Genomic DNA, 22,456 nt, shown 5'->3' with positions numbered 1-22,456 from the left:
TTGCACTGCTGAAGACAGCAGGTTCTGTCATAGAGTCAACTTTTTAGCCAGAAGAATGTTTCTCTACAGATTCAAAAGTCTGTTCATTTGGTGGTGGGAAATGAGTGTACTACTTCTTGTGCCTTGAAAATCTTCGCATGTCAACCCTTTAATATTGTTCAATCTAACTGAGCTGATGAAAAAATAACTCCTTTCCTAATTCACTAATGACTTGCTCAGCAAGAACAATATTTACCAAACATTTTTTCCCTAAGATTTCTTGCAAGAACATTTGCAGAAAACACTTTAGATTGTATTGGCGGGGGGGGGGGGGGGGGGTGGGGGGCAGGTGTGGCAGAGAGAAGAGAGACAACTAAAGAAGGTAATTCCTGGTTTGCCTGACTAATTGTAGTCAGAAAGTTTGGTTTGATTCCCCATTTCTGACTGTTAAGTATTTACAATTAATTTTTGAATAGTTAAAATTACCACAGAGTTACTGAATGAGCTCATCTTCAAGGATCATGTGCAGAAAAAGATTATAGTCTTTTAGATAAACCCATCAGCATGAAACTTTGCTCAGCTGTGTTCTACAAACAGCAAACTCAATTCCCTTTTGATTTTACATCACACTTTAATTCCACACATCTAGGTGTGAGACCAGAATCCAGGCACAAATACCAGCAGATATTTGGAGTGAAACAGATGTCTTTCCCATCTCTGTGAGGCATCTTACACCTTGGGATAGTCACAAAAGGACTCCAATCTACATTATTGTAAAAACATCCTCCTTTCCCTTGTCCAGTCCTTAATGTGTTCTCACAATGTAAAGTTTCTTAACGTGCTTTTAACCCACGAAAACAATATGCCTTTGAGCACACATAGTAAGTTAACTCATTACTGCAGCTCACTGCAGTATAACCATTGTGATATTAAAGCTGTAACAAAGATATTTTAATAAAATGAAACACATCTATTTTCAGAGAAAAACACCACAGAAACAAAAGCAACAAAAACCCAAAACCATGCTGGAGAAGGAAGAGAACAGAGAGAACAGTATTAGTATTATCCTTTTCAATGTCTCTTTATTTTATAAAATATTGCACGCAGGAGTTACACAGGTTGAGATAATGAGAAATGTACATCTCTGCTAGGGATGTCTTTCAAAGCCATCATTCATGAAGATTTAACAATTACAGAATAATAACTAGTATACTCCCTTGGGTAAATGAAACGAGACAGTTGCGTTTAACCCATAAAGTGTCTGAGAGGATCTGAACCAAATTTGATCATATTGTAAACAGTGTCCAATCAGTTATGGAATTTATGCTTATAAATTTATGCATTTAAAATGCAACTGCCAAATAAAGGCATGGGAACATGAAAAGATTTCTGTGTTGTTGGGTTGGTCAGATTTCATAATATGCCACCCAGGATAAAGATGTATATGTGCTGCCAGTGCTCAAGGCAGCACATTTGCAAAGGGAATGGGTACATCAAATGTGCTGCAAATCCTTTTTTTGGGGTTCTTATCCAGTGCCCCAGATTGCTGGCTCCCTCTGTTATCAGTGGGAATGGGAACCAAAGCACCAAAAAGGTTCATCTTAAATTCATATGTCAGTATGGTCCCTGCACAAGGGTGACATGCAAATTCATGAAGCATTCCATATTTTTGGGGCCAGTATGGACAGAACCAAATGTAGAAAAGTGCTCTAATTTGTAGCACACAAATGTTCTAAAATGAACACAAAATGTTCATTTTTGATTCTTCCTCTCTCTCCACATAAAGTATAAATCCAAACTAAAAAAAGCAAAATACTTTTGCTTCCAAGCAACTTTTTTGAACAACAAACTTTTCTTGCTCTGCTACTCTCTAATAATCCCTTTGTTTACTCCCATTAAAAAAAAAAAAAATTGTGTTACACGATAACTGTACAGAAAGTCTAGAAGAATCTGGCATAGCACATTGTATAACATAGAATGAAGACAGCAGAATCCTAAACATAGGGAGGAGAAAAAACATCTGTGAAAGGAGGCATGTCATAAAAACAGTCAACCTCCAGCTCCTAGCAAGCTGAAAAGCATACAGCAGAAGGAAAGTAAAATCCAGCTACACACTAAGTCAGCAGAAGTCCTGCTACAATTTAATTCTGAAAGTACAGCACTGTCTAGGTGCTAAGCCCTCCTGCTGGATCGGTACACAGAAGCCATTACCATCCCTGGAGAACATGCTGCTGAGATCTTCTCGGAGTCTGTCTTGAAATTATCTCTTTCCTCCTGCAAGAAAGGAAGCTTTTCCCCTCCTGACCTGCAGACACTGACTACCTCAAGTCCTGGGCTGTGTATTCAGACTCAGCTCAGCATCACCACCTTCCAGGCCTGCCTCGTCACTTCTTCCTCCTCAGAACGGGGAAGACAGACAGGGAGCTGATACAACCTAACAAATTCAACCATGCACACTGTGAGGTGGTCATAATGCAGCAACAGGAGCTATATGACAAACTCCAGTATAATTTTCTATTGAAACTGAGGGCTTTGGGATTTTCAAGGGTATTTGTCTTTAGTATCCAAACCTCAGTGAGCTATTGTGTGATAGGTAGGACTGCTAAATTAGTAAGGCAGCACTGGCCATTTTGTGCTCACTGTGCAGATACATATTGGCACTTCAACAGCAGCCCAGACCTCTTTTCTTGCCAATGTCTTTGGTAATTGCAAGTTCCTTGCTCCAATTGAAGGTGACACCAGTGGTCTAAAACCATTAAATCATGCTGTTATGGCCGCAGTTACATGAGAAAGCCCAAGAAACCCAAGAAAATAAAACCCCAAACAAACAGGAGAGCAACAGAGGAAAGTATGATATTTCCAGTTCTGTTCATTATAATGGTTCACAGATCTTTTCAAGCTTACCTTTCAGAAACCATAGATAGCTGCTCTCCGCTGCTGCTTTCTGGGTAGGCTAAACCAGTGTGCCCAAGTTACAGAAGCCACACCAAACACTCATTCGTTTGCACTCCTGCTCTATAGTCATAATGCACATCCCTGCCTCAGACTATATTTTGTATCAGCAATGGGGCTCTGGGACAACTGTTCTTCACTGCACAAGGAGCTAAAAGGTTACAACTGTCACCACAGGAATAAAATTTTCTCTGGTACTGATGTATCCATTGCAATTTGGAGAACTTTTAGCAGAGAAACATCTGGTGTTTGGAGATGGGCTGCAGGCTGTCTGTAACTGAGGCAGTCTCACCTTTGCCCTGCAGATGGACAGTTTGCAGCTCTTCTTGTGTGCGCCCAATTTTTCCACCTTCTTCTAACAGATTGTCTGAGAAGGACACTGTTGTAGACATCCACCTTCTTTATTCCTCTGTCTCTAAACTGCAGCACAAGGAAATGTGGCCAGCAAATATTGTAGTGAGACTTAGCAGAGTCTGTCAGGAAAGGAAACCAGAAACAGCAGGCCAAGATTGTAAAGAAAAAGGAAAAAGCAATTAATATAGCCTGCCACACTTCTGCAAGAGGGGATGCATTTCTTCATGCTTTCAGCATTGTGAGGATCAGGCAGGGCAAATAAATACACTTTGGATGCCTACAAGGTGCAGCACCAGGCCTTTGGGATAAATTTCTCTGACAGCACCAAACGGCTTTGCTGATTCAAAAGAAGGTTGGTAAGATGTGCTGCAATGCTGAAGGAAAGGTTTTAGATGAGACTTTAACAAACATAAAGTGAATGTGACTCAGGATTTCTCACTCTGGAAAACGGAAAGTGTCATGCTTGACAGGAGTTTGTCTGTCTCTGTAACAGAAGATGCAGGGGGCTGCCAGTGGTCCAGCAGGCTCCTGTTTTGACTCTGTCAGTGTTGTAATGAGAGAGAGTGGAAGTTAAAAGGAAGATGAAAGTGGCCTATGGCTTCAGAAACATCCTTTTTCTGCAAAAAGGACTGAGTATGCAAAAACAAAATAGTAAACAGTATGCAAAAAAACCATAATAAATGGTATCCCCAAAAGAAGATTGAACTCTGCAACCTTTTTTTTAAAATAATACTAGAAAATGTAAGATAAAGGGGGAAAAAAGGTAAAAGCCAAGAGTGTAAATGCAGAAGGGCATGGTGGGATCTTTTAGGAAGGGAAGAAACAGTGCTTAGGAAGAAACATTAGTTTGCCTTCCCTGAGCAACTCTGTGCCACTGGAAATGCCAAATATAAGAACTGAGTTAGCATGACCAACACCCTCACCAGCCTGAGGAGTCTTGTCTTGGTGGCTAAAGGTCAACCCTGTTGTTTGGGAGGTACAGTCCCGCTCAAGGAGGTGCATAAAGGGGTTCAGTCTATAATTCTTGCTTGGCAGTGGAACGAGCTGCTTCTCCTCCCTGAGTGGGACATTGTGTGAAGCCACCATCAGTCAGGAGTTCATGGGCTAGTCCAAGTCAGTCTAAATAGGTGGACACAGGAGACAAGGAAGGAATTGTATCCCTCAGACAGACATGTTGGCCACGGCCCTCTCGTACATGCGCTCCAAGATGCGGTGGATGCTGGCAAAGCCTGGACGGTCGGCAGGCAACTTGCTCCAGCAGAGGCGCATTAGGTTGTAGAGTTCCAGAGGACAATTGTCTGGGCAGGAGAGGACATTCCCATCCCTCACATAGTAGATGACCTCTTCATGAGCCATCCCATAGTAAGGCTGCATGCCGTAGGAGAAGATCTCCCACAGCACCACCCCATAGGCCCACACATCAGACTCTGTGGTGTAGCGGTTGTAGAAAATGGACTCAGGGGGCATCCAGCGGATGGGGATGGCATCGTTCTCATTTGCTTTGTAATAGTCAGCTGAATACATGTTCCTTGAGAGACCAAAATCTGCAATTTTCACCACCATGTTCTCCCCCACCAGGCAGTTTCTGGTGGCCAAATCCCGGTGAACAAACTTGCGCTCGGAGAGGTACGCCATGCCAGCAGCAACCTGCTTGGCAATGCAGAGCTGGCTGGTGCAGCACAGCGCCAGCGGGTTCGGGAGGCGGAGCCGTGTGTCCAGGCTGCCCTGCGCCAGGCTGCAGAGGTTGCGGGGCGAGCGGTCACGTAAGTACTCATTCAGATCCCCATAGGCCATGTACTCGAACAGCAGGCACATCGGCTTCCCAACTGCACACACGCCTGGGAGAGGACAGACCACACAGGACATTGGAGTACCAAAGAGAGTTCCGCTGTGCAAGAGCCAAAGAGCACAAAAGTCCTTACACAAAAGGGAGGCTTTCAACAATGCAGAGAGACAGGTGACCATGCAAATACCATCCACTTTGCATGCATCCATCATGCGTGCTTCCTCTTTTCAAGCTCCTTCATTAGGAACCTGATGCTGAGCTCCGTGGGTGATGTGATGCTAACAAGTCATGCACATGCCTGCATGCACAATTTTTCTTGAGATCGCAGGTAAAACACAGAGTTTTGGAGCTATGTTTAATGAAGAGCCAATCCTGATTAAGTTAACATTAACTAAAGTATTGCCTCTTCCCAGGTGCAACAACAAGGACTTTCAGGAAGTAACCTTTAAAGTTCTGATCAAGTTATTTTTTAATTCTTTTATTTCTTGTGATTGTTGTACTATTACAACAATAATATTGTATGGATGACACATATGCAGGAAGACTTCAAAAGTATTCATATGGGGCATGTTCAAGGGTTCAGTGGAACTCTTGAATTGCAAGGAAACTCCCACCCTTATAGATTTTTCTTTTTTTTTAAACAATTAATGTCAAAAAAAAGTTGGTTAAGGAATTACTTTTGGCATGACATATATACAAAATTTAAAGAAGGACAAATCAAAAGCAGACAGCTGAAAGGAGACATTTGTCCTGTCAGTTAGATGTAGACAGCAGTCCCACTGAAGGGCACATGCTTGGCACTTTATCAGCTTTATTGGTGGGCCAGCATTAACCACACTTCCTTGAGCCTTACTGATCATAGAGTAATATTTGTGCACCTATCATTAAACTGCTAACTAGCAAAAGCCAACAGTTAAAATGCATGTGTTTTGCTATCTTAGGGTCATCCTTTAGCAACTGGTGATGCAACTTATTGTGAAATCTGAAATTCTGATTGTTGACCTAATATTTGAATCTTTGAGGAAAAACAAATGGCTGTTCCCAATCTGATGACATCAGGATCTGACAAGCACAACAAGTGCATGTGAGAGATTTACCATCCACATTGTTTTCAACAATGTGGCGATTTCTCCACAGCCCCATGATGTGGTACTAGTTTGTGCCTGTACCTTTGCTGTTTTCTGGCCTAAAATGTATTAACAATAAACACAAAGTTTCATCCAGTTTAGTGCATTTCCTGCTTTTCTTTTCTGTAGCCAAAGTACCTGTATCAACCCAGCTTTCCCAAAACTGTGGTTTATCCATTTCAAAATGTTCTGGATCTTCCTACTGAAATAAATTAAGATCTCAGATGCCCCTCTTCATGAGAATCAGATTTGCATATAACAACTTAGAGCAGGATTGCCAGATAAAGATGGCCAGCAGCATCTACTTCAGAAAAAAAAAAATACAATCTTCTAAAAGAATGTATTTTTGTCAGCAGCTTTTTTTCCTCATAAAGTGCCTTAGTAGACAAGCTTCAGCACCAAGACTTTCTAAAAAAAATCCAACAAAGAAGGATGTCCTTTCAGATGAGAATGGAAGGAAAGAAAGAGACCATTTTTGTGGCTGGCTTTTTTTGTTCATTTAATTTTGGGGTTTTTAATGCTATTAAGTGTTCAGACTCACAATAGTAAGTGGAACTTATAAAACTAACAAGACTTGTGCTATTTCTTTTCAGTACCCACAAAATAAATCACAGCTCCAGGAAGTTCACGTCTTCCCTGTAAGACATCTGGGTTAATGTTATTAGACTGGAAACAGAGTTAGGCAGCAAGATGGCTAGCAGTATACTCAGTGCAGCATGAAGAGGCTTTGATGTGATGCACCATCTTGTTAGGGCAGCAGGATGCCTCACTGAGATACCTAAAAGCTTGACGATATTCGGATTGTCAAACTCTGCCATGAGAGCTGCTTCCCTCTGAAAGTCAGCCTGCATGTCTGCAGATGCTTCCTCCTTCAGCATTTTCACTGCTACCATGGTGAAAGGTTCATATGGCAGCAGCCCTGGAGCCCTGTAAGGAGATGAGGTAAGAGAGGAAATCATCAGTGATGAATACATGCACACTGAATATAGGTTCTGTTTCTGATGCAAAAGGAGAGGCTGACCAAAAAAAAAAAAAAAAAAAAAAAAAAAGTGGAAGCCCCAGAACCAACAGAAGGAAAGCCCAGTTTCATCTCTTGGGACTGCAATATGCATTGCATATTATAGAGGCGTTTTATTTGTTTCAGGTACAGGTAGGACTAAATTCAATATAGCTCTTTTTGATCACTGGTCTTGCTGCTTACAGACTCATCACCATGTCAGATAAAGACATAAATAAGTAAAAGGTTGGTAAGAAGTAATTGCTCCCTAGGTTGGAAATCACATCATAAACTTTATTAAGGACAGGATGGATTCTTCAGTCCAAACAATTCACTTTTTTTGGGTGTTACAGTAGAGTTAAAAATAAACCTAATTTTTATGAAATTTATGGAAGAGCCTCCTTCCCCATACCTGGCACAATGGTGACTTTGGTATATCTGGCTGCTATCAGAGTGAAAGTAACAGTTACAGGAAATGTATTTCCTTGGTTTTGTAAGGGAAATAGCCTTTTGTTACTGTTCTCTGTGTATGTGTGTGTGGCATGTGTGTGTACCTTTAACAAGTTATAAAAGCATTTGCTAATTTCAGCTGGATTTAATGTGGTGTAGCTGAGGTCCAGAAAACAATTAATATTCATTCAAGATTTGTGGAAACACTTGACAGGACAGAAGGGACAAAGCAAACAGGTGCCTTGTCTGAAGAACAAGTTAATGTGTAAATACACATGTTTTGACACTTACAAATCTTCAACTAAAGCTTATAGGCACAAATCCTTAGGAAACAGAACCCTGACTTAGAGCAACAAACTTGTTTTCTTATCCACATGTCCCTGCAGCCTCAACAAGTTTAATTAGATGGGCTTGCCAAAGATTTAGGGGTAGCTGTTGCTGGAGAAGAGTAACTTTCCACTCTTCAAACATGCACTAAACCTCAGACGTACATTTTGTTTCCTGCACAAATTCTTCCCAGGGGCCTTGCAGCTAAAACACATTCCGTACAGGTAGCCAGCCAGAGCCCACGGGGAGTGGTGCCCATTTATGTCTCATGTTGCTACACCAGCCTGACTGCCTCCCACTGCTTGAATGCCAGGTTATTTTATTGCTCAGTAGCACCTAGAGGAGACTCCAATTTCCAAAGCAAACTTCCAGCTTCCTTGTTTTCTACTTCAGACACATGGCAGTTGCAACAGTTGCACTTGGATGCTGTAAATGTCAAATGTCACTGGATGGCAGGGTGTCCATCAAGATAGGAGTAAGAGGTGGCTAGATCACAGCTGAGACACTCAGGCAAGGAGGTCTGGCATGCCAGAGCAGAGGATCAGACCCCACACTTGTCTGCTACTGCCTCCATTACAGCACAATGTCTTCCTTCTTTCCCCCCATGCTGGCAGCAGTTCCCTGTCTAGGAGGACGGGAGGAGTATGAGCACCTACCACCTGCTGTCAATTCTCAGCACTAGAGCCAGCAGCAGCAGCCTGAACAAAGTAATAGGGAATTCAAAAGTAAAAATAGGAGGGCTTTATGTCTTCCAAATAGTCTCAGAGATTACCACTCATCTCCTACTACAGACCCAGCACAGTGCCAAAGCAGGAGTGGAGAGAGCTCTGTCTCCGCCTGCTTTGGAGACAGAAACTCACCCAAAGCTGATGTACACCCAACCACCCAATTTCACTGAATTCTGTAATGTAAACTAAGCTAAATGTAACCAAGTGAGGTTAAGCTGCACAATGCCTTTTTACTGGCCCTCAGGCAAAAGCCAGAAATTTCACCTTTGGTAGCTCGTGGTGATGCACTACAGTTCTTAGCAGACCTGTGAAACTCACACTCCTCTGGCACAGAGGCAGAGACTGAAGTCTTGGCAGACAGCAATCAAATTTGATCCCTTTCATGCCCTAAAGACAGTCTTTGCACAAATGGTAGGGGCACGTCTGCAGGGTAGCAGTGTGAAACTGCTGCCTCTGAACTTGGAGAATTCAGATGGAGGGCCAGAAGGGGTAGTGTTTTTTTGAAAAACAGGTTAATTTTCTCCTAGAACTGGGAAACATCAAAAGAAATTACCTAGGTAATCTATTTTGCAATTAATGAAAAGCTGAGGGGAAATTTACACTGTTTGTGCACAGGGTGGACAGCAACAGTCCTTTGCCTGCTTCACCACCAATGGATTTGGGCACCAGAGGCATTAATTGGCATTTAAGTGCATGCTGTTCAAAGTACAAACCAGCAGTGCAGTTAAGAATTTCATTCTGATCCTATCTAGATAACGTCTGACTTAAGTTCCCAGTCAGGTTTTCTTTCCTAAACAGTAACTGTGTAAAAAAATGAGGATCAGTCTGAATCTGTATTTGAGACTGTCCCCATCTTGCTCACCATAACAGTTTTGTAGCTTCTCTTAGATGATTAAATAATGCAATTAACATCTACCGAGTCTGGTGGGAGCCTACTTTTACCTTATTCTTTGGTTAAGTAAATATGTGAACAGGAGACTGCTCTGAATCAGCAGGAGCTGCTTTTTGAGGGGGAAGGGAAGGTTGGGGTTTTTTGTTTTATTAATTGACACCCACACTATTTTTCAGCTATATATGAGACAGCAGGTCAAATACTCTTGGCAGATGGAGAGAACATGAGGAGACTTCTGTCAAGAAACTCTGACCTTAGGGAACAGCCTTGTCCCTAAGGAGGGACAACAAGTTGTGCATTTGTAGTGTAGGTCTACCAGCCTGCTACCAAAAACTCCATACTGGCCTACTAGCAAAGACTCCACATCCAGGCTTTTAGGAAATCCTGATCTTCAGGCTTAGCCTGGACCACACAGCTCCAGCTCTTGAAGGAAGTTTGCATGCTGGTCTGCACTGAACTGCACAGAGCTAGTGCTCTGGTGGCTTGTGTGGCCAGCGTGGTCCTCCCAGGAGGAGAATCAGCCACAAAGACCTAGCTGGACAGACCTGAGTCTGGTCCTGAATTTTGTTTTAAGCATGGTTACTTCCTTATCCTTCCAAGTGTGAAGCTGTTCCTGGTGAAGACAGTAGCCTTTCAGGAGAAGCTAGTAAATGATAGCTAGACACTTCCTGTCCTAACATGTTGCTTGACCCAGGAGTGAGTAAACACTGAATCAGGACTCACAGGAGCCAACTGGCAAAGGCATTGCTGGCACTGAGTGCAGAGCTGTGTTTACAGAAGAGCAAGAAACATGAGAGCAGAAGAAGTAAGAGGATTGCTAAACTTAGCTCGAGATGTCCATTTAACACATGCAGGAAAGTACATTTTATCCTTCTGAGATGGGAAGGCAATAATTTGCGTTTTGATAGTTTCAGTAACCTGGATGGACACACAGCTTGTACTAGTGGATTAGTGGTCTGCACTGCTCCGCCAGCAGTGCATATAAATGTCCATATCTTATTATAAGGAATTATAAAGCCTTGGAGGCATTCTTGATAGAGATGGTAATAAAAAAGGAGGTCCCTAAGAAGCAATATTTCTGTGGCTCCTTCCCTGAGCCACACAGAGCAAGCATCTCTCAGGATGTGCTACTGCTCACTTTGCAAATGCTAGATAAGGTGTAATACTTTCTTTTTTTTTCTGTGTCTTTTTTTCTTATTTTCATTGACAATAACAAAAAGGCTTAATTGAAAGAAATTGCAGTGCTGAAGTGGATGAAATCCACATAAAAGGTCTTTACACCACTTTGGCACTTGCTTAACTAGCACTTTAGTGACAATTGAATGCCCTTTGAGAAGTCTTTCTTGATATCCATGAAAGTCATTTTGAGCTCAGAAAGGTCTGTGCAGCACTCAAATTGTATTATAACTCCCAGAGGACAGCCAAAGCTGCACTTGGGAAGAAGAATGTCTGCCCTGCTTGCACACAGGTGAAGACTCCTGCAGCATGAGCAGAAAGTGATGTACTCAGGGACCCCGAGCACTGCACGGAGGCTGGGACAACAGCTGCCCTTGCCCCTGGTGTGCAGCACCCCAAGCAGAGCTGTTGTGCAGTTTCTATAGCAGTGTTCTTGTTTCAAGCTCAGATGTGTTTGGCCACCCAGGCTAATAGTTCATCACAGGCTAAGCATCTGTGACAATCCCACTGTGCACCCTTTGAATTTTGTTATTTTTAGTTCTCTCTGTAACAAAGAAAAATATGCTTGCTTTTCTTCCATTAGAAAAAATTTATCTTTTCATTGCAAAAAAAAAAAAAAAAAATCCATCACAGCTATTGAAATTGTTTCCCAGCTGCAACATGTCTAACCTGTACAGAACTCATTTTCCAGCAGCTACATCAACAGCTTAACTATAAACATTACAAATATCTGCATTATGACTGCTTTTTGCAAGGATAACCCTTTGCTTTGGCAGCCAAGAGAAGAATTTCACCAAGCAGATCTGGGCCCATGGTGGGACTCTGATCCTTCCCTGGGTTTTTGTGAGGTTGTCATACACTACTCTACATACAGCTACAAAATCAGCCATGCCCCATCCTTGTTAACTGCAAAGGACAAAGGACTAAGCAGGGAACTATGCAGCCTGTACACTTTCTTCTAGCAATTTGGGGATGGGACTTTAGGAGGAAACAATTATTGCCCAGATTGTCTTGAAATTATGGATTCTGTCAAGAAAAACTAGATATCTTTCATCCTCCTCATTTTTGGGGTTGTCAATTAAAGATTTTTCGCATTTGTAAAAGTGCACAATCTCACCTCCCATGATATTATCAGAACTGGGCTGTCTAATACCTTAGGTTTAAAACAGGTAACAGTGGCTGCAAATTCCAAAAACAAAAAATGAGAAATGAACTAAAGGGGACACTGTAGAAGTCTAGAGATAAGGAAATTTATGTGTATTACTCAAATACTGATATCCAGATAGCCATGGAGCCAACCAAGGATTGTTATGGCAGAATAAAGGGGTCATACAGAGGTAGGGCAACATTTTTCTGAGACAAGTGTCCTTGTTCTGGCTCCTGGAGATAAGCACAACACTGTACATCAGAGGTGCAGGAATGAGGCTGAGAAGTAGGTGGGAATGGACTGCAAGGGGGGATCAAGAGCACCCACGACCCCCAAAGCCCCCAAACAGTTTCCAGAAAGGTCTGGAAGAAGAGGCTGCCCATGATAACTCATTTTGTACAGAAAGTGAGGAAATTAGCCCCAGGGCACAGAAATTTTACTATAGAAAGCTACCCTGACAAAGCCTAGAAGCACATGTGTCCTGGGACCATGAACTTCCTGTCAGCTGAATTGATGGTGGAGCTTTTCTTTCTTTCTTTCTTTCTTTCTTTCTTTCTTTCTTTCTTTCTTTCTTTCTTTCTTTCTTTCTTTCTTTCTTTCTTTCTTTCTTTCTTTCTTTCTTTCTTTCTTTCTTTCTTTCTTTCTTTCTTTCTTTCTTTCTTTCTTTCTTTCTTTCTTTCTTTCTTTCTTTCTTTCTTTCTTTCTTTCTTTCTTTCTTTCTTTCTTTCTTTCTTTCTTTCTTTCTTTCTTTCTTTCTTTCTTTCTTTCTTTCTTTCTTTCTTTTCACACTACCCCTTTATTCAAAACCCACTGCCCTGTGGTTATACAGGAGGTCAGGGACAATAAAAGAGCTATTTCCATGGAAGGCATGTAATTTACTAATAAAAATTTGTTCATTTTTGCAGATACTTCAGCTTTTGCCATTCCTGTCACTCACAAGCATCTACAAATCTTGGATGTGCATTTTCCATTAAGGCTGGGACACCACAGACCATATGCCCATTCCTCCTTTGCCCTGCCCCTTGCCTATGTAGGGAGGGTTTTTAGGGGATTTTTGGTTTGGTTTGGTTTTGCCACACAATCAAATTGAAATTTGGTTTGGGCTGAACTGTAGCATGACACAATGACTTTTGTGGTAATTACACAGGCCAGAAATGGTGTTTTAATTCTCCCCATACACTGACAATTTATAAATACTGCAAGAACTGTATTGCAAGATGCATTGTATTGGGAAATGCAAGAACTTCACAATAGGTCACATGTTACAGGCAGTACTCTTGGCAAAATTTAGCTGAACTTTTACACCAGACTTTAGTATGTGTGTAAGGCTTTACATCTACTAGGGAGTAGAAAAGAGTAATTTGCAGCAAAAGTTTAACAAATATTGACAGATAGCTCTGGACAACAAAAACAATTATTCAAACCCGAGTCTTGTGTACCATTTGGTACGCATGCATTTGGGTGGATGGATGGATGGATGGATGGATGGATGGATGGATGGATGGATGGATGGATGGATGGATGGATGGATAGTTTCCAGTGCTGATTTTTCACAAGTACATCCAGATAAAGAAGACTCACAAAGAGGCTGCTCACCTGGCTTGGAAGACTCTCCCAAATGCTCCCTCCCCAATATCTCTCACATATTCAATATTGTTCCTGGGATACTCCAGGCTAAGCAATTTTGGATTGAGGAGAAGAGGCATGCGCTGGTACATTGGGTTGGGGTGCAGCCGGTCCAGGAGCAGTTCGGAGGGCAGAGTGGTGAGAGTTGGTGTCTCAGACTCTCTGAAACAACGGAGAGATTTTTGGTCAGCGGGTACACAGCCCTCAATCAGGAGATAACTAGCTTCAGCTCCTCCTGAGCTTATTTATTTCAGAATGAAAAGGAAGTTGCTGCCTGGCTACTGAAGGAACCTTGCAGCAAGGTGTCCATGTCCCTAGTCACCACCTTCTACTCAGGCACAGGAGTTCAACAGAACTTACACTGGGCTCTCACAGGCAAAGGGAGTGCTGCTCTCTCCTCCCAGATGTTTACATGACTTTTCTCTCAGAAACAAGAAAACCCTTTTTCCAAAGCAGCATTTCTTGCACTGAATTGAGTTCCAAGCTTTACCTTTTTTTGTTTTTCCACTGTTTTCGACGACGGCAGCAAACCAGGGTGATAATGCCAAAGATCACAACCAGAGCAAAGCTGGAGATGATTGAGATGATAACAGTCATGGAGTATGTAGGAGAAAATGGAGGAGGAGGGGGAAGATTTAGAGTCTCTCCATTTGGTTTTCTTGTTCCCAGGGATAACAATGCTGTAACGCAAATAAACGCAAATAAAATAAGATTATGCCTCTGCTAGTTTATAGAGCTTTCTCTAAGAGGAATTTACAGAGCTAGCTTGTCACCCTGGGAATTACTGACATTACAGATACAGACCTATGACTGCATGAGAAGATCATACTAGAGAATCTTGATTTGCAGGAAGGAAAACCCATTTGTGCTTGCCACATGTGAATATCCAAGATCTGATAAGACCAATACATAGTTCCCATTAAGCTGGAAACACAGTTTTGGTATAGAATATTTGGAAGAGTTACAAATGGGAGGTCACATCTGATAGTCTCAAAAGTATTCAAATATAGTCATGTCTGCAGTGGGAAAGATCAATGGTGCACAATGTAAACCACAATGTATCATGTGTCCTAAAAGGAATCTGCAGGGAGGAGTGTAAGACCAAGCAAGTACAGAGTGATGCTTTCCCAAAATATCCTCTTACCCCCAAGAGTTTGCATCTCAGTGTCTTTACAGGACAAATGTGGAAAAGTAGTTTAAAGCACACTTGGCTGAATTATTAGGGAAAAAATCACATCAATACCTGTGGAGTAGTTTCTGAGACATTCTAGAAAATACTGCTCTCTGCATGCAATGTTTGAGAACAGAAAGAAATTTAAACTCTTCTTCTTCTTCTTCTTAATTGCCAGCTAAACTGAAAATTACTTGTGTTCACTTATGTCCATAGAACCTCTGTTTCCTGTGCAGGAAGTTTACAAATGCAGTCTTATTTCTGAGCACTGAAATCCAGAAATTGGGAATCTTGGATGAAATATTTTTCAAAAATTTGTCTATTTTTGAACAAGAAGTTACAGGAAAATTTCACTTCTACATCAAAACACAAAGGTGTTTCCATCTTTTTTTGGCTTATTTTTAGTTTAAATGGGCGGGGAGGGAGGTATTACTGAAAAAAAACCACCCTAAACGAAACAACTTTGGGAAACAGCCTGAAGCTCTACCTTCTAAACCGTGTGACAAAACAGTTTTTCAGAATACCACAGGACATTTCACTTCATCTTTGGCATTTATATAACCTAGGGCAAGGTGCTTGATTCGTCTGTCTTCATTTTCCCCTCTTCATGGGGCACACTACACCTTCTCGTTAAAGATGCTGTATGAATCTATGAGAAGATGCAGAACTAGCTGAATCCAAAAGACAGAACAGATTGGTGTACTCAGGATGCAAACACCTTGCATGGCCACGAAATAACAACAGTGGCAGAAATCATAAAGTGCAGTTACCTACCATCTCCACAGGGAGACACACTGCAGTACTCCCAGGTCACAGCTGGATCCTTTGTGTAGCACCAGGGACGCTCGTTCTCACCTCCTGGATTGCGGCAGTAATTCTCAGCATCAAACAGCTCTGGGAAAACCTGAGGAGTCCTCCTGTGCAAATGGGGAGCCTTGCGGGAGGAAGCAAATTGTATTAGTGTTTCAGCATAATTTTCCACGCTCTTATTATTAAAGCAAAATGGAAAAAAAACAAAAACAAAACTAAAGGATTGAAGCAAGACAGAGCCTTTGATGAAGTAGCCTTTCAGTCACATGAAATGACAGAGAACACATCTTGACACAGTAAGAGGAACTTGCAGATTGAAATATTATGAGATTATAAAACACCAATGAGCTCAAGAATGAAGGCAACTTGTTCCCTGCTCATCACTTTCACTGAGACTGGGCTGCTTGACTCTGAGAAACTCCTTGGAAAAGCAAACCTCAAGCACAGCTCTCCATTTGGTGGGTCTCACACTGACGCTCACCTGATCACTCCACTTCTGGCAGGGAATGCCAGATGCTGTGACATTGGTCGTGCCCTGATAAAACTGGCCATTGCCGCTGTAGCAAGTCCCTGGGAAAGAAAAAAAAAAAAAAAAAAAAAAAAAAAAAAAAAAAAAAAAAAAAAAAAAAAAAAAAAAAAAAAAAAAAAAAAAAAAAAAAAAAACATGGGGTCAAGGGATTTCAGGCCATGTCCTGCAGCAGAGACTCACAAGAATAAAGTTCATGTTGTTACATGAGACCATCTGATGGCATCAGATGTGAAGCACACAGAAGGACTAGACAACACAGGAAGGGTACTGCTTAGATTCCTGTTTACTCTTTAATGGATTTTGCACTCAATACAGAGGCAGAAATCTGCTAAAACTTCAAAGAGGGCACTGCAACTCTCTCAGACTGAGAAAACAGGCAATATGCCTGTGATGGTTGAGCTGCAACTACCTAGTTCACAGTACATCATGCAGAAAGTAGGCAGAGCCCACTTGGGTGGGCAGAGCCACACTGAGCCCACCCAAGCTAAACCAAAACAGAAAGCAAATCACAGCACTGGTTCCATGAGTCACAGCCTGCATTCTTACCAGGGCACTAATAGGAAGACACTCATATTCCTCATGTGGGTAGCAGGGAGCTGGGATTAATAAAGTTGCCCTCCTCCTGCTTCTGTACAGTGCTTATCGATACTCTCTGATTATTTGGAAACAGCCTATGGTATTCAGCATGCATGGAAACAATACCCTGAAGTATGATCTGAACTATGATCAAAGGAATGATATCAATATAAAACAATGTTCTTTATAACAAAGATAGTGTAATCACTGCATATACAGGGCTTGCTCCAGCTGCAGAAAAATTACGCAGAAAATCTCAGGATTTTACTGCAGGAATATGCATTAATATCCTCCTAGGACATATGTCCTCACATACACCTGTCCCCATAGGAGAGTGGCATAATCTAGGAAGCAGAAAGACAGCAGAGGAGAAGCAGCCTTACAAATTTCAATACATATTAGCTAAACTCTAAACTCAGCTCAGCTGAGGCTAACATTGTAATAGATGGCGTATATTAGCATCCACTGCATTGTTAGACTTGGTAGAAAAATTAACAAACCAGCAAATTCTTCTGTCATAGTTTTATTTTCTATTGTGTACATAACCTCGCAGCTCAGGAAAAAAAAAAAAAAAAAAAAAAAACAACAAGAAGAAACATGACGTGTTCTAAAATAGTGAATTTTTTAAGCCAATACTTTTCATCTTCCTGAAAGCTTTGTGTAAGGGTTGACTCAAATTTGACACAAGGCTCTCTGTCTTTGTGGATTGTATTCTTTCTCGTGTACAAGGTGTCAACACACCATCATAACTATCTGGTGTTTTCTTCCTGCATTCAGGATTGCAGTTATATATTGTGATAGACTCTTAGCTTACTGAGGCTTTAGCAGGTAGCAGACACTATACACGTGTAGGTGGACACACTGCCTTTAAAGTTTTCACTCCAGTTGAGTGAACTTAAACAAAGAATCGAGTTCATATGGCCCTGAGGCAGCTAAACACTTCAGTAGAGGAATGATCATGGACTTTATGGGAGCATTTAAACCCATGACAAATGCAAAGTAAAATACACTCATGTGGATTTATTTTGCTGATACATAAATACTATTTATGACTCACACCTGCAATAAGATAGCAGCCCCACATGACCAGCACCTGTAGCTCTGCAGAGGTGTAACATCTTAATCAGAGGTGTTAAACTGTCCTGGAACATACTTGTGTACCTGAGATGAGAATTTTACTTATTTCACATTCAAGGGCAAGGAAAGCAGTTCCTGAAACATATCTCATGACACAGTCAGTATTAAACAAGGAAAAGTTTTCTGTATAGATCTGAAATAAATGTCAGTGGGACACCTTAAAAATTAATGTGGAGAGATTTAGGGGAAAGAGCAGCACTAAGAAAGAACTTCAGAATCTTTCACACTCTGGAAATGCAGATGTTTTCATGGACTGTCTTCCTGCAATGAGGACAGAGGAATAATGGAGTTGGTCCACTTGGGCATTAATGAATAATATGATAGCAAGCTAGAAAACAACTCAGTTTTCAACAGTGCTCAACAAACCCTTGTGCACATAAAAATGGGTTTAAAGAAAAAAGAGGGGGCAATGTTACTAAAATGTTACTCTTATGGTTCATGGTTACTCCTGGTTCATGACTGAATATTGTACATTTGTGCAATGCCACTCTGGAAAAATGCTGCAGAAGCTGAACAGGAGAGTTCATCCATACACAATACACAAGAGACAGAGGATATGTCCTGAAACATCTGTGGGGAGACTGAAGCTATCCCACAAATGCTCCTCTCATATGCTGACACCCCTCTCTTGTGGTTCCTCTACCAGGGCTGGGATGGCTGCACTTGCAGGTTGTAGGCACTGGCCCAGAGGGTGCTGAAGTCCTTGTCTCCATGTCTGTGTCACCAGGCCCCTAGATCTCAGGTTGTCAGGTGAAGCCAAGATCTTTCCATGAAAGAATATTCCCCAAAATTCTTTATTTGCTTTTTTTTCTTTTTACTTTGCCTCTCTCTCCATACATAAAGTGCATGCCACTGCGAAATCTGCAAACCACACCTGCTTAGATACATGGCAAGAGAGAGACTCTTCCTTTTTCCAATGAGGTAAGTACAGTGCCTGAGCTTGAAACTGGAATTGCACATGAGTAGAAGAGTTGGGTGTGTGTGCTTCAGCCACGACCCGCAGCAGGGGGGAGCCTGACAGAAGTCAAAGCAGCACTGCAGGGGATGTCCGGGTCTCACCACTGGTCATGGGAGGCTCAGACAAGAAACAGCCAGACTTCAGTGGTGATTTGAGGAGAGTACTGGGAGCTTAAGGTCTTGCAAGGCCAGCCTGTCATAAGTAACCATGTTGTTAACATACAAGGCTGGGAGACTTCAGAATCAGAAATACAAATATGGGTAGAGGGGAATGATAGCCAATGGGTAGGTAGAAAAGGAAACAGCTGGAGCGAAGGGCACCACCTAAAACATGCCTCTCTTAAAAAGTTACCAGCCCGTGATCTCCCCAATATCCAAAGAGCTGGAAATGTGTTTCCCCATGCCTTGGATGTGGAAACCCGAATATTCCTCAGTAATACTCTAAATTCAGCCAGACAGGACCAGCAGAAAACATAAAAATATGTGCAAATGGCAGCTTCAATAAAGAATATAATGTCCATCTCTAAAAACATAGAGTCTGGAGCAGTCTACTTACTGGTTATGTTCTCCTTCTTAAAATCTGTAAAAAAACAAGACAAGATGTAAGGAGGGATTGTCCAGGATGCAATATGACCAGATACCAGAAGCATGTTATAGGAAAAAGTTCCCTCCCTAGCAGTGCTTAAACAGCTTGTTTCTTTGCAAAGGCACCTGAGTGGCAATTTTGCTATCATTAAGACTGTTTTTTGAGATTGTTATGATCTTCTCAATAAAAATCCAGGTTTTATTTGCTTGAGGGATTTTTCCCACACCCCAGTAATGAGAGAGGTAAACAGCTAAAGCAGCTGTCACAATTCCATGCACAGGTGCTGACAGGACAGTATCCACCATCAGCTTTTACTTTAGTTGTAAATTATGGATCATACCCTTCCCCTCTCCCTTACCAAGAACACAGTTCTCTGGACAATCAGCAGCATGTGCCACCTTACCAAAGAAAGGGATGCGGGTGCAGGAGCTGGGATTCTGGTGCAGGCTGGGCAACCTGTTGCATTCAGGAAGAGTGAGCAGCATCAGCCCTGGCTTGTAAATCCCCTTCTGAGAGTTCTCCTCCATTGAGAGCCATTCCTTAAAGCAGTAGAGATCCTTTACAGCAAGGCAATTCTCTCTACATTGTTTTGTAAAAAACAGTGAAATACAGCTGTCAATGGCTTGGAAAAAATTGGCTGCACTTAGCAGTGATGTGCAGGGGTTATCAGGCTGACAGAAATCCATTAATGGGGTGATACTTCTTTAAAGCCAGGCTATCTGGCTCATAAACCATAAAAAACCTGTTTGAAATGCAACATCTTCCTTTAAGAAACATATAAACCTACATTTTTAATGAAGCAGAGTTATGCTCAAAACACAACACACACCAAGCTATGAGGAGTTCATTCCTATCTTTTTCTACAGATGTTTTTTACTTCTTCTAATAAATATCATAGAATCATGGAATGGTTTGTGTTGGAAGAGGCATCAAAGATCATCTATTTCCAACTCCCTGCCATGGACAGGGTCATCTTCCACTGGACCAGGTTGCTCGAAGATCCATCCAACCTGGCCTTGGACACTTCCAGGGATGAGGCATACACAGCTTCCCTGGGCCACCTGTGCCAGTATCTCACTACTCTCACAGTAAATAATTTCTTCCTATTATCGAATCTAAACCTCTTTCAGTTTGAAGACATTCCCCCTTGTCCTGTCATTACATGCTCTTGTAAATAGTCTCCCTCTCATTTCTAGAATTACAATTTTTAAGAATATCCTAATAATCTCACTTGGCTTCTGTAAATTATATAATAGAAGTGTCATCTACTAAAAGCAAAAGATGAGATGCAATTCTTAACCTTCTTATATTAAACACTTGCATATACTTTTAATCTCACTGAATAAAAAAACCAGAATTTTTAAAATTGTCTTTAAAGGCAACTTTAAATCCATTTTTTTCTTTGTAGATATCTGCAGATTGCCTGGTAAAAATGTGACCTGTCTCCCACCTAATGTGTTAGCTCTATAACAATGGGAAACATTCACTGACAAGAAGTGCTTTGGATTTTTAAATGGGTCTTGTATGAGAAATTGTTTGTGGAGAAGGGTGAGGTAGAAATACCCGCACTAGAAGAAAAAAGGAAAAGAAAAAAAAGAAAACACACTATAATGGGAAGTTTGTGGAATTGTTATATTGGTCAATTTATCAGTGATTTGCTTATTTATGTAGCCATTCTTGAGAGCCTGGGTTACAAAATCGGCTTTGAGGTCATATGCAGAGATTTCTTTTGCACAGCTCAGCTGAAGTCTTTCCCACATCCACAACTTTTCCAACCATCACACAATGATGGAGAAAGAGAAATGTGCTTCTGTGGTCTGTGGTAAAGGATTTAGATAAATTCACCACCTTGTGGGTTGAGGCAACCTCCTTAATTATACAATGGTTTTGACAAGAGCAGATGGTCATGAGTTTCAGCAATGGCTAAAAACACTGCATACCGTCTAAAACACCTGAAGGATGGAGGTCATTGAGAATTCTACTAGAGCAACAGCTTTTTGGCAACAGTAATGGTTGCCCCTCAGTTCAGCAGGCTGAAGTCATCAATGCCCAGATACTCTGTGCTTGGTTGTAGCTAGTCCTTCCTCCCTTCTATGGAAGTCAGAATGCAGCCAGATGGCAAATTTATCTTTTTTATGTTTAACAACATGTGGAACAGGAATGACTTTGTGAAGTCTGAAGTAAAGAAATACTTAGAAGGGGAAAGAAATACTTAGATAGGGAAATGAGAAAAGAAGAAGAAATACTTAAATAGGGAAATGATAAAAACTTGTATTTGAAGCACTGGCTGAGACTTGGGCGATACGGTTTGAATTAGCTCTGTTCATTCCTGGATCCTGAGCATCCTCAAATAAGCCCTTTGTTTGGTGTTCAATTGCAAAACGCAGAAGACCACTCTTCTGCAATGCTGTCTGCTCCAGGGCTAAAGGAAGGTTATCTGCACCCTGTGAGAACAGTAAGGCAGCCAGAGGAGGGGTGGTCAATCACTTCTAGTTGGGTTCATACCGTTGTTGTAGCACCCAACGCTGCACACAGAGGGTTTGCTGAGGTCACAGGCAAAGATTACTTCAGGTTATAATTAGAAAAGTTACGTCATGTAAATGACAGATGGACAAACAATAGTAGTGGTAGAAGAAAGCAAGTGTGCCAGTGGTGTTTCTAGGGACCACAAGAGACTATGTAAGGGGGGGGTGGGGACACACAGACCCAAACAAAGAGAGACTTTCCCCAACACAAGACTGTTCCCTACAGCCTGATCACTTCCTATCTCCACTGATTGAAACTGGGGGTATACTTCTGCTGTTGCAATAGCAGCCACAAACAAGAGGCAGACGTAATCAAGAATTATGAGATGAGATATCACTTTCCCTTTAGAACTCTCATTTTAATCAATTTGCATCTAAATTTACATTGAGTGAACTTTTCCCATGTGGTTTTCTTCTGTTTCATTTAATCTTGTTTTACCCCCTTATTATGTTTATAAAAGCTTTACTCAGCCTATCAGTTTTTATTCTCTCCAGCTAGCTTCCAAACCAAAGGAACATTAAAAAAAATATGGAAAGAGAAAAGCTGGTGAAGAAAATAAATAATAAGATAAAAATACATGGACATATATTGAGGGCAGTATGTCCCTGAAAAACTGGAAGAGC

At 41.5% G+C, this 22,456-nt stretch overlaps 1 protein-coding gene across 2 annotated transcripts in view; it reads right to left on the bottom strand.

Moving 5' to 3' along the window:
• Nucleotides 1–913: 913 nt before the first annotated feature.
• The window catches only part of MUSK (muscle associated receptor tyrosine kinase), a 58,462-nt gene continuing 36,919 nt past the window's right edge, over nucleotides 914–22,456 (bottom strand). The window contains exons 10-17 of one of the 2 annotated variants that reach the window (XM_064404455.1): nucleotides 19,711–19,886; nucleotides 19,278–19,301; nucleotides 16,004–16,092; nucleotides 15,487–15,646; nucleotides 14,032–14,221; nucleotides 13,512–13,703; nucleotides 6,977–7,125; nucleotides 914–5,123 (exon numbers count right to left, since the gene is read on the bottom strand). In XM_064404455.1, the coding sequence (XP_064260525.1) occupies nucleotides 4,447–5,123; nucleotides 6,977–7,125; nucleotides 13,512–13,703; nucleotides 14,032–14,221; nucleotides 15,487–15,646; nucleotides 16,004–16,092; nucleotides 19,278–19,301; nucleotides 19,711–19,886 (1,657 nt within the window). In that variant the 3' untranslated portion in view covers nucleotides 914–4,446. The remainder of the gene's footprint in view (nucleotides 5,124–6,976; nucleotides 7,126–13,511; nucleotides 13,704–14,031; nucleotides 14,222–15,486; nucleotides 15,647–16,003; nucleotides 16,093–19,277; nucleotides 19,302–19,710; nucleotides 19,887–22,456) is intronic. The other variant, XM_064404454.1, reaches the window with a different exon arrangement.

The sequence above is a fragment of the Passer domesticus genome, chromosome Z (assembly GCF_036417665.1).
Source record: "Passer domesticus isolate bPasDom1 chromosome Z, bPasDom1.hap1, whole genome shotgun sequence".
Taxonomy (NCBI): Eukaryota; Metazoa; Chordata; class Aves; order Passeriformes; family Passeridae; genus Passer; species Passer domesticus.
This window is presented reverse-complemented; position numbering and strand designations above follow the sequence as displayed.